Source organism: Equus asinus, chromosome 23, assembly GCF_041296235.1.
Source record: "Equus asinus isolate D_3611 breed Donkey chromosome 23, EquAss-T2T_v2, whole genome shotgun sequence".
NCBI lineage: Eukaryota > Metazoa > Chordata > Mammalia > Perissodactyla > Equidae > Equus > Equus asinus.
In genome coordinates this window covers 28,758,574-28,775,802 of record NC_091812.1, presented here as the reverse complement: position 1 = coordinate 28,775,802, position 17,229 = coordinate 28,758,574, and the positions used below count along the sequence as shown (strand labels likewise).

Below are 17,229 nucleotides of genomic sequence, written 5' to 3'. Positions count from 1 at the left end.
CTTAATGCACATTACATCATTTCCCATTTTCTGGTGTTCTTAACCCGCGTCATTCAATATGCTGGCCAGCCGCATGTGGCAGTTTCACTTAATTAAAATTAAATAATGTTTAAAAATCAGCTCCTCAGTCACACTGGCCACATTTCAAGTGCTCGGTAGCTACATATGACTAGTGCAGATGTAAAACTTTTCCGTCATTGCATAAAGTTATACTGGACACAGCTGTTCTGAACTACTGGTTTTCACACTTTTTTGAGTGCATGTTTCCATTCCTCGATTCATCCATTCTTCATCCATTCAACGAATAATTAGTAAGTGCCTCCTATGTGCCAGGCATGGTGCTAGGTATTTGGGTATCTCATTTAAAAAACAAAAACTCCTGTCCTTACAAAGCTTACGTTCTATCAGCAAAAGGTTTTGAATACTCACTCCCAATAAATGTACATGGAGTTATAAGTTGTATGTGTCTATTATGCTGTCATATTGTAAAACATGTTAAAATAGGAATGAAAAAGAATAAGATAAAAATGGAAATAATTTCTGAGGTGGTCTGCCTCCATCCCATCTTGGGGGGCTCCTGTTCTGAATGATGCTCTTACACTGCACGGTCATCTCGAAACATTCTTCCAGTGCCGAAACTGAAGTGTTATCACATTTTGAATAGGTATTCATTTTATCTTGATGTAGCTTCTAAATCTATTTATTTCATAAAAAGACCTTTTTTTTATTTTGCCATCTGTAGGCTTTTTCCGACACTGTTTGAATTTGTTCTCTTACATACATATTTATTTAGCAAGCATTTATTAAGTTCATACTGTGTATGCCAGGTAACTGCTGGGAAATTGAACAAGTTAGGATTTCCTGCTCTTAAATGAAATAGGGCAGCAAATCAGTGTTTCTGATATGCGGTGTTACAGAAACGCAGCACAGGAGTGTGTAAAGAAAGGTACTGTTTGGTAGAATGGAGAACAACTTTCATCTCTCATGAACACGACCTCCTCTTTGCTTAGTTACTGCATTCTTTTCTCTGTTTTGAGACTTAATGGAATATAGTCTTCTCCAAAAGGTACTATTTTTCTCCATGGTATTTCTTTTCTTTTGGAAAATATAAACTCCTAAACCATTGCTTTAAGAATATTACACCACTGTCAATTGTCACGTTAAGTCTCTCTTTCTATGAAGACACTCATCTTTCTATTTTTAACTTGTATCTTAGGTTTGGAAGGGCTCTGTATAGGACAGAAACTGAGTACAAATTAATATATAGCTCCTGTTGTTTGAGAGGAGAAAGCAAAATCATCCCGCAGAGGTGTGTGTTTACTCATGCTTTCATTTAACAAATATTTAAAAAATACCTCCTATGCAGAAAAAGCACTTAATTCCAAGATAAATTTCCCACATGGGCTTTTAATTAGGGAATTTTTGAAGACTATAATGGATAGTACCACTTAGAGCATATTTAGAGATGAAAAAATTGATCACCTGTTGTTTTTTCTCTCTCTTTTAGGGCAGGTTAAAGTGTTCAGAGCACTGTATACGTTTGAACCCAGAACTGTAAGTATTCAGTTTCTAACTTTAAAATTGGCATAGAGGGGGCTGGCCCCGTGGCCGAGTGGTTAAGTTCGCGCGCTCTGCTGCAGGCAGCCCAGTGTTTCGTTGGTTCGAATCCTGGGCGCGGACATGGCACTGCTCATCAGACCACGCTGAGGCAGCGTCCCACATGCCACAACTAGAAGAACCCACAACGAAGAATATACAACTATGTACCGGGGGGCTTTGGGGAGAAAAAGGAAATAATAAAATCTTAAAAAAAAAAAAAAAAATTGGCATAGAAACCTGAGGTGATCTCATTTAGGTACTTCCTCTGGCCTAAATGGCCTGCCTTTTCTTTGGTAGACATAAATAATTCGTAAGAGTGGATGTTCGGTCACTTCCCACTGTGTTCTAGAGGTGTGAAAACTAAGCCACTTGGTTGATCTGCACGTCCTCCCTGTCTCATGGTCACGTAGTCATCTTGTGCTGCTTCTCCCCCATGTGGTGACACCATCTGCTTTAAAATCACCAAGTGACCTGCACGTGACCCCGTCTTAGTCATCTTCCTCTAAATCTCATGCTAACCTCCCCCGATCTCCCTTGACTCTCTATCTCAAGCTACATTTTAATGGCATCTCTGGCAACTGCCCAGAGCAATTTTTTTATGTGTCTGCTGTATGAATTTTCCATTGTTATAGTTTCTGGTATCCATCCATAAATCCACCTATTATGTGCCAGACGTGGGTCCAGGTCTTAGTGATATTGCAGTGACAACGGAAAGGATGCTCTTATGGCGCTCACATCCCAATGGGAAGGGACAGACAGCCAGTTGACAAATGAATGTCTGTCAGGGCCTGATAAGTGCTATGAAGAAAACCAAGGAGGGTAAGGGACAGTGGGGTTATGGAGGGAGAGTGTTATTTTCAGTAGGGTATTCAGGGATGGCCTTTCTAAAAACGTGACATTTGAGCAAAGACCCGAAGGAAGTGAGGGAACAGTAAGTGCAAGGAGATCCTCAGTGGGTTCTAGAAACAGCAGGGAGGACAGTGGGGCTAGGAAGATCGTGGACAAGGGTGAGGGAAATAGGGGATGAGTTCTAGGGGCTGGGTCCTTTTGGGCCTTGTGGGTCTCATTTGGATTTTGCTTAAGATGAGAAGCAGTTGGATGTTTTTGAGTATAAGAGTGATTAGATAGTTAAGTTTTAGAAGAATCACTCTCTCTGAGGTGTGAAAAACCATCTAGGAGAGTAAGACTGGAAGAACAGTCTCCCCTAATGGGAGTCCGGACACTTAGGGGGCAGGTAAGAAGGAAACCAAGAAGGAACCCTGCTCTCATTGACTCTTTTACTCACTGGAGAGGAGAGCCTTCCCACTGTGGGCAGCCAGCTTGCTGCGGCTTCATCTGGGTTTGTCCTGGACCCTGTTGTGCCCAGAGCAGGCACCACAGGACAAGTGGCACTGAATATTGATTCACTGCCATCAGGCTGGGTCCTGCCTTCAAGTCCCAAATCTGTCATTTACTCACTGTGCAAATATACTTAACCTCGTGGCCATCACTTCCCTCATTTGAAATGAGAACAATGTTAACTTTCCTGCAGTAGAAACTTGCTGTGAGCATGGAATGAGGTCACTAGTTAAGGCCTACCATGTGGTGAATGCCGCCAAATGGCAGCAACTAACATGGCTAATACAGAGTATGTGTGTGTTCAGATGAGTTCTCCCAAGACTTTGTAAACAAAATGTTTCTGGAACAGGTAAGGGATTTGGTGGGTGGAGATGATGCTGGGTTGGTGAGCCGAGGAGTCGAAAGAAAGATTTCTTAGACTCTTAAGAACTGGCAGTAGTGCTCTTTTATTTAGAGAATAGAATAGCATGGGGACAGGACCCATGGGCAGTCAGAACTTCTGCTGCTGCCATGGGAACAGGACCCATGGGCAGTCAGAGCTGCTGCGTGGGGACAGGACCCACAGGCAGTCAGAGCTGCTGCTGACATGGGAAGCTGCTGCTGCTGCTGCTGGCATGGGGACAGGACCCATGGGCAGGTAGAGCTGCTGCTGGCATGTTGCTGTTGCTGCTGCAGCTTCTGCAAAGTTGGGTGGAGAGTAAGGCTAAATTTAAAGCATAGGTATGTGAGTTATCTCTTTACAAGACAAAGGAATATGTAAAAAAGTTAAAATGGTGTCAGTGCCCATAGGGTCCAGCCATTTGGCGGTCCCACAAATTTTAGATAAGAATCAAACCCGATTGAGTAAATGGCAGAAGTCACCGCTTGAATTTTATCCTCAGCTAAAGACAAAGGAGGATTTGGGGGGGGGGGGAGTCAGTTACATGAGGTTGCCAGACAGTAAACAACTTAAGTCCTTGCCTCTGGCAGTGATTAAGAGTTTCTAGAGATAAGGCCATCCCCCTTCTTCCTGGCACAGAGAGGGAGGCATGTTCACAGATACAGGTTTCCCTTAGAAATGTAAATCTTTCCCAACAAAGGGACAAGCAAATTCCACTCCTCGGAGCCTGCTTCTCATCTGTAGTTTTAAAATTAACCAGCCTAAAAATCGTCATCAGAGATAAGTCTCATTTGTTTATTCTTCTCACCAAGAGGCTCTGGTGACATCTCTCCTGGGTCGGTGATGGTGGGGAATGGGCAGTTGGTTAGTCTGCTAGGGCTGCTGTAGCTAAGTACTGCAGACTGCATTGCTTAACCAACAAAAATTTACTTTCTCAGAATTCTGGAGGCTAGAAGTGTGAGATCAGGTTGTCAGCGGGGTTGGTTTCCTCTGAGGCCTCTCTCCTTAGCTTCTAGATGGCCGTCTTCTCCCCGTGTCCTCATGGTCTTCTGGACTTGTCTGTGTCCTAATCTCCTCTTCCTAAAAGGACACCAGTCAGATTGGATTAGGGCCCACTCTAATGACCTCATTTTAACTTAATTACCTCTTTAAAGGACCTATCTCCAAATACTGTCATTCTGAGATACTGAGGGTTAGGATGCAACATAGGAATTTTGGGGGAACACAAAAAGGTAAGGAAGTGTGAGGCCCAGACAGTGTCTTTGTTGTCTGCTCAGAGAGAGGGCTATCATTTCATGCCTCTGATTGTCCTAATCAGTTGTTTCCTAGGTTTTATGACCCTTGAGGTGATGGTAGTGGGAGAGGGGAGGCGGTCATCGGCTGCCCTCTGGGACCTGCCCTCTGGGGCAGGTCTGTGAATAGACCATTCTCTGCCACCTCCCTCACTCTAGAATGGGACCTGCAGTTACTCAGTTTGAGACCTGAGGTGACTCCTCACTCTTTCTCCTCCTCTTCCTTTGGTTCCGGTGACCTTTAACAAATGTTTTTGATTGGTTGATGTATTGATTACTTTAATCTACCTCCAGTTCTGCTCCAGATGGAGTCTCTCCACTGCTTTTTATCTTAGTTATTATTGAATACGCAGGAGAAAATAGACATTTATTTGTTAGGTTTTTTTGAGTATTCTGTATTTAACATGCTGTTGTATTTTGTATTTTTTTTAATATCCCTGGTCCCAAGGATCCTAGGCTGCAGAGCAGTGCTACTGATTCATCCTGTAGGTACTTGATGGTCTGTAATGACTGCCACACGCCCCACTGCCCCTCGACTCCACCTCTTTACACCTCCCCTCAGTCCACATGTTAAAAGGGAAGCGTCTGTCTGGACAGGTAGCCTTTAGCTCCCATGGGCCTTCCTGACTAGTTAAGTGCCCATGCTGTACCAGTTATTCAATATTTTGAATATCGTCCTAGAATTAGGTTAGTTTTACATTCTTCTTCTGAAGGAGAACTTCTGTCGGACAACGCTGGAAGCTCAGTCTGGTCTTTCTCCGCTGTGACCAGTAGCCATCTTTGGTGGGATAGATCTCCCCCGGTACATCCTAAACTGACCTGGCATTCTTAAGGTCATTGGACCAGGCAAGATAGAAGGGCTGAGCTGGACTCTGCGGGACCATTGCCAACGCGTACAGTACCCCAGGGAGGCCTGGGTCCAGTTTTTAGCTACTATTCCACCCTCAGGAGATGGGGACAGCAATGCCCACCTCCAGTCTTGGTGTCCACTGAACAGATAGAACACTTGACGGCTTATGGCTCCTGGTTCTTCCTGCCAATCCATCTCTCCTCTTTCTTGCTTGAAGGCAAGGTAGTCCTGGCACCACCCAGCCCTGTTTGGTTCTTATTTCTCACCCAACCCCCAGTCCAGTAAAGTGTCATACAGAGACCTGGCTGGACTGGATAGACCAGTGTGAAGATATGCTGATGGAGAGAGAAGAGCATTTGCAGTGTGCTGGGGGTGTATTGATTTCTAAAGGGAAACTAGTGGGACCCTGCTCTATTGTGTAATGTTTGCTGGGCTTTGCTAGGTCTATAGCGCTATGTGTGGAAGAGGGAGCCCTAGAATGGATTCCAAAAGCTGAAATAGGAGCACAGCCCTGCCGCTCATTCACTGTGTGGTTTGTAGCAAGTTCTTCAACCTCTCTGAGCCTGGTTGTGAAACGGAGATTATACCCGTGACCCAGCCCTGCCTGACGGGCTGTGGTGAGGATCAAATGAGATAACTATGCTTTGCAAGTGTAAGGTGCTGCAGCTGGTTTTGTTGTACTGCATTATGTGGAGGTGGGGGGAGTTGGAAATGACAGCTATTTTCCATGGCCACCACTTTTTAACCGTGTCATGACACCATGATGACCAATAATGGCTATGCATGACCCTTCTGAATGAGAGAAAGCATAGGTGGTGGTGAAGAGCAGGGACTCTAGAATCTGTCTGTCATGATTAAAGTCTGGGGTCTACCATGTACCTGCCCCAAGGCCTTGAACAAGTTTCTCATCTATAATGTGGCGATAAGAACAGCACCCACCCCACAGTGTTGCTGGTGAGGGTTAAACTAGTTAATATTTGTGAATGTCCAGACCAGTGCCTGGCAGCTAATAACACTATAAAGTGTTAAATAAAAACATCAATGGGGAATTTGATTTGTTTTTATTAATTTTGAGGGGTCCAGGTTGATAAATCTGAAAATGTCAGAAGTATCCCACAGTCTTTCTAAAATTTTTCATAAAATGTGTATTTGCCTAAACCAACAAAATTAATGCCTTGGGAATTATATGTTACCAAGAATATATGGAATGGGAGTGAGACTACACTTAAAGTTTGTACTCATTGCTGTAACGTCCCCGGGACCAACAATTTACTTGTTCTGATACCTTGTGGTTCTTCAAGGAGAGAGGGAAGGAGGAATGTGGTTAAAAACCAAAGAACACTCTGGAAATAAAGTGCTTCCTTGATTGTGTCACTATTTTCCCATTTCTGTTCCACGAATAGGATGCCAGGAATTTAGAAGTAAATCCTCACTGAATAATTTACACTGTGTCCTGCAAATGGTTTCTTAATGGAAAGTGTCAATATTTTAGGCAAAATCTATCTAAATTTTAAAAGCAGAAATTACCTTGTTGTCTGTACTGCCACCAATAGTCTGAAGAATTTGGTAGCCCACCTGCTTGGCTAGGTTAGGAAAAACTGCCCCCAGTTTCTTTGGAAGAAGGTATTTTATGGGTAGTAGTATTGTGCGTCTGGGAGCTATTGATTGAAAAGAGAATAAACTATCCACTCTCCTTTCTCAGGATGAAAAAACAGTGAGATCTTTTTTCACCTGACTGAAATCGACCGCCTGTTGTTGTTGCCTTAGTTGAAAAACAAGTCTGACCTAATAGGTCGCTTGTGGCAGACGCCACCACTGAACGGCAGCCATTAATTTTAAAAACCGAAACAGCACTGAGAAGTATCGAAATGACTGTACTTAGTGATATTTTCCTGATGATGCACTTTACCAAACCACGAAGGACGTGGATTACTTAAAAGATGTTAAGAGTTTAAACTGTTCTTGGCTCTATGGCCTTTTTTTAAATTGAGGTAAAATTCACATAACATAAAATTAACCATTTTAAAGTGAACGATTCAGTGGCTTTTAATACAGTCACAATGTTGTGCAGCCGCCACCTCTGTCTAGTCCAAAACATTTTTATCACCCCAAAAGAAAACCCTGTATCCACTAAGCACTTACTTCCCATTCTTCCAGGCTTTATTCCCCTTTTTATGAGAAAGGCTAATCATAGGAATTGTGTCTGTGTGCTGTGTCATCTTAAGTTACTTGTTCGATTCTTTTTCAAAAGTGCCTTTTTGTTTCAAGGGTGAATGAGCTTATTAAACGTGGAAATTTAGGCAGACTTGACTTTTGTGATTTTAGAAGGAGGCCATATCTGTAGGGAGAGATGAATCTTTAACTTTGATGAAAGCACTGATTGAGAGGATTCATTGTTAGACGTAAGTGGGCAAGGTTAGCTCATGGACAGGTACAGGGCAAGAAGGGCCTGGGATGGTTCCAAGACTGGAAGGATCTCTTCAAGGCATTGAACTCTTTCAAAACTGCAAAAAACTCAGAGTCACTCCAGAAAAATGCTAAGTTTTCACATATATTCTGTTTTCCTTACTTCTTTATATCCTACTTCATTCTCCCCTCCCATCCCTTACTGTCATCTAAAGGAGAGATAGTCAATGGTGTTAAAATTGCCAGTAAAGGCCAACCGCACTGTTATGGGGATGGCCACTGCGTCTGGCTGGGATGCTACGGTGGTAAGTGAGCTCTTTTCCGGCCTCTCTCAGGGTGATCCAGTTTGCTGCAGAGAAATGCTACAGGAAATAGTTTGTTTCCTGAGTCACTTTCAATATCTGTCATATATTGGTGGTAATATCGATGATAGAGCATTAGAACATTTTAGAGAAAGATTAGAGGAAATCTTAGAGGGCTTTACTTTTTTTCTCCTTAATGCCTGTTTCAAATAATATTAAAGTGTGTCATTGAGTCTACATAGTTTCAACTAATTTTGCATAGCTTTTGCTGTGTGTAAGGCCAGTCTCTGTAAATCCAAGTTTAAATGCAACAAATGCTTCAGTAAGTTGCCTTTTAAAGGGACTCAGCCATTTTTTGGTATCATTAATCATCATTTGCTAACTTTTATATCTGAATTCATGATATATCTAAATATCCATGTTTTGTGGTTGTTTAAAGCATGATAGAGCTAATATAGTCCTCATTTATATTTGGGGGAAATAGTAGTAATAATAATATAGTTCATCTTGAAATTAAATAAATTACTAGTGCAGAGTCATATTTATTGCCCTAGTCTGCAACTGAGAGAGGAGATAGATAAATGGAAAAATGAATGGATAAAATAATTTGTTTCTCTAGCATAGTTTTTATTTGTATGGAACGGTGTCCAGTAACAACAGTAGCAACATAAACATTTCTCAATATCTGAAACTCACTCTCAATAGACATCATCATATTTATTCATAAAGTTATGCTGGTAAGTGTTATCTTCTGATGGGAAAAAGAAGACGCTTAATTAAAGTGCCTAGCTGTATTCAGAGAGTTTGTAGTACGTTTGGCTGGTACAGGCCAGAGCAGGTGTTGACTGTGCAACCCCTTAGAGCTGCTTATGGTCGAGATTGTCAAGTTACTGCTTCACATCTTCCACCTCTTCAGCCGTATTAGTGGTTGAATTATGTATTAACTCTGCTCGTATATGAAATATTCCTTCTCTCTGAACATGAAGAGATGGGATAATGGTTTTCTCAAGATAAGCAGATAGCAGATGTTGATATGAAGGTGTTCAAGGATTGAAACCTAATCATTTAGGACAGAGCACCAAGCTTTTAGTTATTTTTCATGGTTTTAATTCTAGACATTTATCTTTTGTGAAAAATATGTATCACCTTTTAGAACTCTACAAGGAAGAAACTTTATTAATGTTCTGTTTCCATATAGAAATGTCCTGCTTTCACTGTGGAAGAATATCAGGGATGTGTGTTGTGGGGGGGATGGGGGGGTGGTGCTGAATCCTTATTTGTTACATGTGTAGTTCTTTGAAGTTCATCATGGGGAAAATTCAGCTTCCTACACATGTATTAATTTGTTAATAATGTTTTGTTATATGGTTTATATGCTGATTTAAGTATATAAAAACCACATTGTCTATAAGGATACACTACGATTTGGAGTCTATATAATTATTATCATAATCACTGTATTCTAAATCAAAAAATCACATGGAGTCAAACTTGTAAATATCTTTTTCTTTTAGCCAGATGAGTTGTACTTTGAGGAAGGCGATATTATCTACATTACTGACATGGTAAGTCCAGCTAATATTTTGTAATACCATGTATGAACTAAAGATATATAATATGACTATTTTGTATAGCCATAATATTGTACATCATTTAAAAATGTATCTATATAGAAATACATATGCCCAAGTCTATTCATTTTAGCACAGTTTGTAATAGCATAAGATTAGAAATAGTCCTTATGTCCCTCGGTAGGAAAATATTTGAATAAACTTTGGTATGTCTGTAAATGGAGTATTATACAGCTATAAAAAGGAATGAGGAATATCTCTATATACTATTATAGGATAATTTAAGTGAAAAAAACAGGGTGAAAAAATATGGATAGTATGCCTTCATTTATCTAAGGAAGGGTGAGAGGACACACATATACCTATTTTCCTCAATTTAAAATAAAAAGTCAAAGGAATAGTCATAAAATAAAATTTAAATACAGTTTCTTCTATGTGGGGGAAGGGAAATAGAGTAGAGGAAACATAGATGGGAGATAGACTTTCAAAAAATTATACCTTGTTATGGAGATCAGACTTTGGAATCATGTAACTTTTGCATAGTTATAAAATTAAGTTAGATGGTAAAAATCACTTCCTGAAAATTAAAAGCAGAATGAATCAAATGAATTTAATTGTACCCCAGGTAATTGGCATAACCACACAGAGAGGAACTATTCTAAGGGATTTTAAGATTTTAAGAGCCCAACTACAAATCTTTGGTAGAATATATATGAAGGACAAAAAGAACTGCCAAAAAAGATTGTAAACTGTTTTTAATCATAATCTTGTTGGAGAAGTGATGGTATTGCTCTTCTGAGATCTTTGCATGTGTATTATGGTTTAGAGCAAATGAATCATTAGGTCAATGATGTTGAAAACTGGGATTTTCAGCCTGCAAGAAAGCATATACAGATGTAAGATCAATGAGGTTAAATAAAAACCCTGTAGCTCTGCATTTGAATTGGAAGTATGTTATATATTTTCTAAAATAAAACAAAACAAAAATACTTGCTGCTCTGTCCTTAGAAAAGGCCTAAACAAAATGACCAACCCAATAATAATATGTTATTTCCCATTAAAAGGAACAAGGCTCCTTTGAGAAATGTGCAGTACCAGGTTAGGGAGAGCAAAGGTACGAGATAATCTCAGAACATTTTGTTATTTAGAAAGCAGGGAAACTACCAAAGATTGCTAGAGTCGTGTTGGAAAGACACAGGAACTAAGTGAAAGAGGCTGCCACTAGCCAAAGATAGGACAGTTTGAGCAGTCGGGGCAGCAGTTCTCAAGGATTGACACATTTCCTGTGATTAAATTCATGAGTTCCTAATGATACTGCAAAACGAACAAACATCATTGGTCACCCTGAGAGAATGCGAGGGAACCAAATTTTTATTCTGAGAACTGTTTAAGGAAAAGAATCAACATTTATTCTGCCTTTTCCCTATGAACTTCATCTCTGGGTAACCTGAGAGTTGATGAGGGAAATTTTCTCTTTAAAGAGATATTCTAGGTATTTAAATGAAGAAGAAGTGATAGAATTAGAATGTTACCCGTTTTGCAATGCCTGTGAAATAATGGATCCTGATAATGCTTGTCACTGGTTGCTAACATTACAAAAAGAAAGATCGCCAGACATTGTGGGTCTCCTGATGGAAGAAATCAATACTACCTATGAAATAGTCTTGCCAAAATTGAATCTGAATCTAATTACCCCCTAGAACTAATGACCAATTTATAGGCAATATGGGGAACCAGAGGAACACATTAAATGATTAACACAATGATGAAACAGGCAAAATCCACACTGTTTGAAACTCTACAAAACAAACTGGTTTCTTCAACAAGTATATTGTGAAAGAGTAGGAAAAAAGAATGGAGGAGGAACCATAGACTAAAAGAGACTTATAAGGCAAATCAATCAATCATATTGCATGACCTTTATTTGGATCTCAAATTATTGGCCAATTGGAAAATTTGAGTATTGATCTAGATATTTGATGATATTAAGGAATTATTGTTAAAAAATTTTTAAGCTGTGATAGAGGTATTATAATTATGTCTTTGAAAGAATCTTTATCTTTCAGAGATACATACTGCAATATTTACAGATGTGAAATAATATGATGTCTAGAATTTATTTCAAAATAATGTGCAGGGGAAGGAAGTTGTGGATGAGGGTATATGTGCAACAGTATTGGCCATGAGTAAATAATTCATGCATTTGGGAAATAGGTAGATGTAGGTTCATTATACTGTTCTTTGTGTAAGTTTGAATTTTTTAATAATAAAAAGTTACCCAAAAATGAAGGTGAAATAGTTCTTTAGAACCCCACCCCCCATTTCCCTCCTCCCAAAATCTTGAAGCTAAGAGAAATTAGACTCTGGACAAAGAAATCCTATAGAGAGTCTAAACTGGGTGTAATTTTTTTCTTGTTTTTCGTAAGATCTCTGTTTGATTTGTTTAATTGTTGAGGCTCTGTGATGAAGTATATTTGATGTGTTACAGGCAGATGTGACTTTGTAATTTGGTGATAAGGGGAATGGACATCTATAGGTAGGGAGTGAGGATGCTTGACCATTGTGACCAGGCCCAATGGACATTTTGTAGGGCAGGTACATTCCAGGAACCTAATGGTTTTAAAAGTGACTGAATGTAAATTGATTTGCTACCACTTAATTTAACTCTTCTTTCACCAGAGTGATACCAATTGGTGGAAAGGCACTTCCAAAGGCAGGACTGGACTGATCCCAAGCAACTATGGTAAGCTTGGCCATGGTGGCTTTACTTTGTCTGTCCTTTGTGCACTGTTGGTTATCTGGTTCCTGAGGCCTTTCTGCTTGCTGCTGTGGCTGAGAAATCAGTGGAGTTATGGCCAGTCTATGACATTTTCTGCTCCATGAGCCTCCTGTTAGTAAAATGGTCATGGACATCGGTGGGGCTTGAGCTTGACTTCTTGGCTTAAGAAAACACGTTGTAGCATTCTTGAAAGAACCCACGATTTCCAAGGAAAGGCTTATGGTTTTACTTGATTCAACTCTTAGGAACATTTTTCTGTCTTTTTTTTCTTTTCCTGTTAAACCAAATTTCACCCATGGTGTCTTAAACTAACCTTTCTTTTGTGATGAAGTAATCCTGCCTTGTTAATTCATGTTTGGGGCAGTGATGTTCTTCAAGTGTGTATCGGGGCAGTTTGGGGAGCTTGAGCAGTGAGATGTGGCCCCTGCCGTGAAGCTGCTTCTGGTTGAAAGGTGGACGAAATAGACTCACTTAGAAATCAAATCAGCAGAGTAAAGTTAAAAAGAGCACAGGATTGGTAAACAAAGATCTTGGGTTTTAATCCGTTTTCTTCCACTTCTCATAACAAGAGATGTTAGTGAAGGCACCTAACTGCTCCCCCGGGACTATTTCCCCATCTGCATATTGAGAGGGTTTGATTTAAATCACTTCTGAGGTTCCTTTCAACTTTAGAGTTAGATGAGACCTTCCACCAATAGGCTGGCATCAGGCACAGTTCCAAGTACGGAAGGGGAACTTAGAAAATTTCAAGGAAGACACTGCAAAATTCCCAGGCGGGGATGGAGGTGGAGGGAGGGGAGCCAGGGCTGAGGCCTGGGCCCCAACACGGGGGCCTCACTTGGCCCCGGTCTTAGGGTGATACCCTTTGCAGCTGAAAAAGACTTTAAACATTTCTACACTCCTCTAACCTTTGAAATCCCTCTTGTACCTCAACCATGCATGCCATTTCCAGCCATTCGTAGAGACTGAGGGCAGAAAGTCCTCCTCTGTTGCGTTGGCTCCTACGTAGCCAAGGGAGTGTCCTGTTACAGCCCTTTGTGGCAGGCAGGGGTGGGCCTGAAGTCGAATTTGAACAGCAGTCTTCTGCTGGTCCCTCCTACTGATTCTAGGACAACAGCGAGCACACCTTCCTCAGAGGCCCGTAGGTTTGCTGATTGCCCTTTCTGAAGACAGGAAGCAGACTTCCCACCCAGGCACACACACAAGGGAAACAGAGTAATTTTCAGCCATCTTCAAATTGAAGTAGGGTGTTTTACAGAACGTAAAAATGAACATCAAATACTTTCTCTTGCATTTTTGTGACGAAGTTTGTTTATTAAGTACTTGAGTAAACTGCTGTGCAGGTCCTGGATCTGTTTGGTTTTGTTTGTACTTCTAGTTAATTGCTGTGCTTGTTTTTGTTTATACTTCCAGTTAATTACAGTGTTATTGCCTTGTTGCTAAGGTTTCATCTAACACATAATTCAGCTTCATTTAAAGCAGAAAACATCAGTTTGATTTTCCGCTATTTTTTATCTACTTTAAGTAAGGGAAGCTGTATGGTGGAAGGCCCAGGCGCCCCGGAAGCTGGGGGACTATGATGAGGGAGTGGCTTCAGTGTGTCATTTGGGTGGCACTCTCAACATTGAGTTTGCACTTTTTCTTTTCAATCTAGTGGCTGAGCAGGCGGAATCCATTGACAATCCATTGCATGAAGCTGCAAAAAGAGGTAGGTGTGATTCTTTTTGATTGAGTAAAATGCTCAGATTTTAATTTTATAGTTTGATGACTGTTGGCAAATGTATACACCCATGTAACAGACACCTAGATCGAGATCTAGAACATCTCTGTCATCCCAGAGAGTTCCCTTCCTAGTTAAATTTCTGCCTGCCCCAGAAGCAGTCTCTCTTCTCTCTTCTATCATCCTAGTGAAATTTTAATTTTAATTTTAAAATTTCAGTCAACAAATAGTTTTCAGTGCTTTACCTACCTGTGCTTGGTGGCGAGTAGAAAGGCATGGTCTGTGACTCCCAGAGCTTAAAATCTGGTAGGGGAGAGAGGTGTGTAACAGCTCATTATAAGATGATGTGATGAGTACAGCAGTTGAAGTGTTTAGGTTAAACAGGCTGTAGAGGCCAGAATGAATAACTGGAGGTCAGGATGGCAGAGGCTGCTTGGGGGCACAGCATTTGGAAGAGTGTTAGTGCAGTGCAGGTGTGTGTGTGGTAGGGTGGGGCGGGTGAGGGAGGGTGCATCCGGGATGGGGCTTGTACCTGGGGCTTTATCCTGTAGATCAGTGCTTCTCTTCTGGGGGTCATTCCTCTCTCCAAACCCTGGTACTTTTGGCAATATCTGGAGACGTTTTGCCTGTCATGACTTGGAGGATGCTACTGGCACCTTTTGGGTAGAGAGGCTGGGCGTTGCTAAACATCCTACAGGACAGCTCCCACTGCAAAGAATTCTCCAATCCCAAACATCAGTAGGGCCGCTGTCGAGAAACTCTGCCATAGATAATAGGGAGTTTTTGTAAATCCTTACTTTCATTCTGTTTTAGATATTTTTGAAATCTGAGCGTGCAAAAGGAAATCGTTGGTTTAGGATGGTGCGTGACTAGAACTACTAAACTGACACTTAAAAAATTCTTCTTAAATTAGATAAATACTTAGCATATAAGGGCAGCAGCTTTGAGTAGGTTATTTAGTGTATCTTTTCTTGTAAGAACTAAAAATGCATTTTAAATATGAATATGAGTAGTGTCTGCTTATTCTTGGGTTTGTTTTTTCCCCAAGTTCTAGAATTTGAAAAAGGAAAAGAAGTATATAAATTTTTTGCAGAGTAAAAATACCCTAAGTAGATCCATTTAGGCAACTCTTCCCATTAACCTACCATTAAAAATTGATGTTAATGCTTTCCATTAATAAACTGGAAGGCAACATGTACCATAATAAATGCATTACTGAGCAGGTCTTCATTTCAGATTTGCTGATTAATCCATTGCAAATGGGAATTTATGCAGGATGAAATTGATTAAATAAAGCAAAACAAAAAAATAAGAGACTTTTTCTTGTGTTTTTATAAACATAAAATTTTTTCAGGCAACTTGAGCTGGTTGAGAGAGTGTTTGGACAACCGAGTTGGTGTTAACGGCTTGGACAAAGCTGGAAGCACCGCATTGTACTGGGCTTGTCACGGGGGTCACAAAGGTATTCCATTTTCTTTATTATCATAAATGTGTGTGCGGCTGAAAATGTGCTTCACCCAGGGGAGCTAGAATTGCAAAAAAGAAAAAGAAAAAGTTGATTATTTTTTTCAAATCCTTTAGAACATCATCCAAAAGCCTTGTTCCTGGAAGCTCTGTAAACCAGTGGGTAGAATGTGGTCAGTCAGCCTCACTGCGTCGACCTCTCTCTTTTGAAAGACTGGAAACTTCCTTTCCTCTCTCAGGCTTGGAATGGTTACAGGAAAACAACAGTAATATAAAAACAAACCCCACTATCTAATCTTGCAGAAGAAAGGGGCAGAATTGACTCAGCTTACCTGTTCCCAAGATACGTTTTTATGACTTACATTTTAAGTTTAGTGCAAACTGTTAGATTCAGGAGAAAGACAGCATTTGCTTGAGTTAGTGATTCGGTTGATGTCTTTCTCTGTTATAATCAATAATAATGACAAATGGAATTTCTAGATGTATTTCAGCCTTGCCAAAAACCTACCACACCCACTCTTTTTTTACCTCTCTCTACAACACACCCCAAAAATAAACCCAACAACAATGAGAAACAAAGAACCCAACAAATTAAATGGCAAAGCCAAAGGAAAACTTTGGCTGTCTCCCAAAAGAACCCTATCTGATTTTAGCTAATAAACACAAATTTAATTATATGAATATTAAATATCATAGCAAATGTAAAAATATTCTTATAGATGTCATGTGAAAATGCAAAAGCCAAATTACTTGAAAAATATTTTTCCCCTAAATCATTCTACCTTTTAGAATCTTAAGTCTTCTGTTTACATAAATATTGAAAAATTTGTTATAATGATTTTCTTGAAGACTCTTCTAAAGAATCCTCCTTTTTAAAATTATTTTAATAAATAATATAGTAATAATAAATAATAAATAAATAAATAAATAAATAAAATAAAAGACTATGCCTAGTCTTTTCAGGCTTTTACTTTTCATTCTTAAAAAATATCTTTTCTATTTGCATTTCAGATATAGTGGAAATGCTATTTGCTCAACCAAACATTGAACTGAACCAACAGGTGAGCTTGCGTACGTGGAAGTCAGTTAACACACCTGCTGTGTTCTCTTTGTGCAGTTTATGGGCACGTAAAATCCTATCTCAGTATCTTTCACTGACCTTTTCCCATTTATTATCTTTCATAAAACTTTTAATCAAAATCCTACAAGCACATAGTTAAACTAAAGTTTAAATTGTGTAAAGCCCCAAATGCCTATGAACTCCTCTTGATATATCACTTTCAGCTCTGAGCTCTTCTCTTTCTTCTTACCTTCATGTTCCTAAGGATTACATTTATGGAGCTATCTCAAAATTCATTGCTTCGTGTGTATTTTGGCATCCTGTCTGGTAGGTGAAGATTTAAGCTTCTCACCTGCCCCACTCTCCTCTTCCAGGACCGAGCCTTTCCTCCTCTGGTCCTCCCAATGTATCATGTCATAGTTGTTGGTTATCTTACTATATGATGCTTACAGTACTAGGGCAATTTAAA

At 40.0% G+C, this 17,229-nt stretch overlaps 1 protein-coding gene across 1 annotated transcript in view; it reads left to right on the top strand.

Annotated features, from left to right (window-relative positions):
* Positions 1–17,229, top strand: part of OSTF1 (osteoclast stimulating factor 1) — a 51,298-nt gene that overhangs the window by 22,420 nt on the left and 11,649 nt on the right. The window contains exons 2-7 of the mRNA XM_014866492.3: positions 1,508–1,554; positions 9,681–9,731; positions 12,417–12,480; positions 14,171–14,224; positions 15,591–15,698; positions 16,712–16,761. Coding sequence (XP_014721978.1) covers positions 1,508–1,554; positions 9,681–9,731; positions 12,417–12,480; positions 14,171–14,224; positions 15,591–15,698; positions 16,712–16,761 — 374 coding nt within the window. The remainder of the gene's footprint in view (positions 1–1,507; positions 1,555–9,680; positions 9,732–12,416; positions 12,481–14,170; positions 14,225–15,590; positions 15,699–16,711; positions 16,762–17,229) is intronic.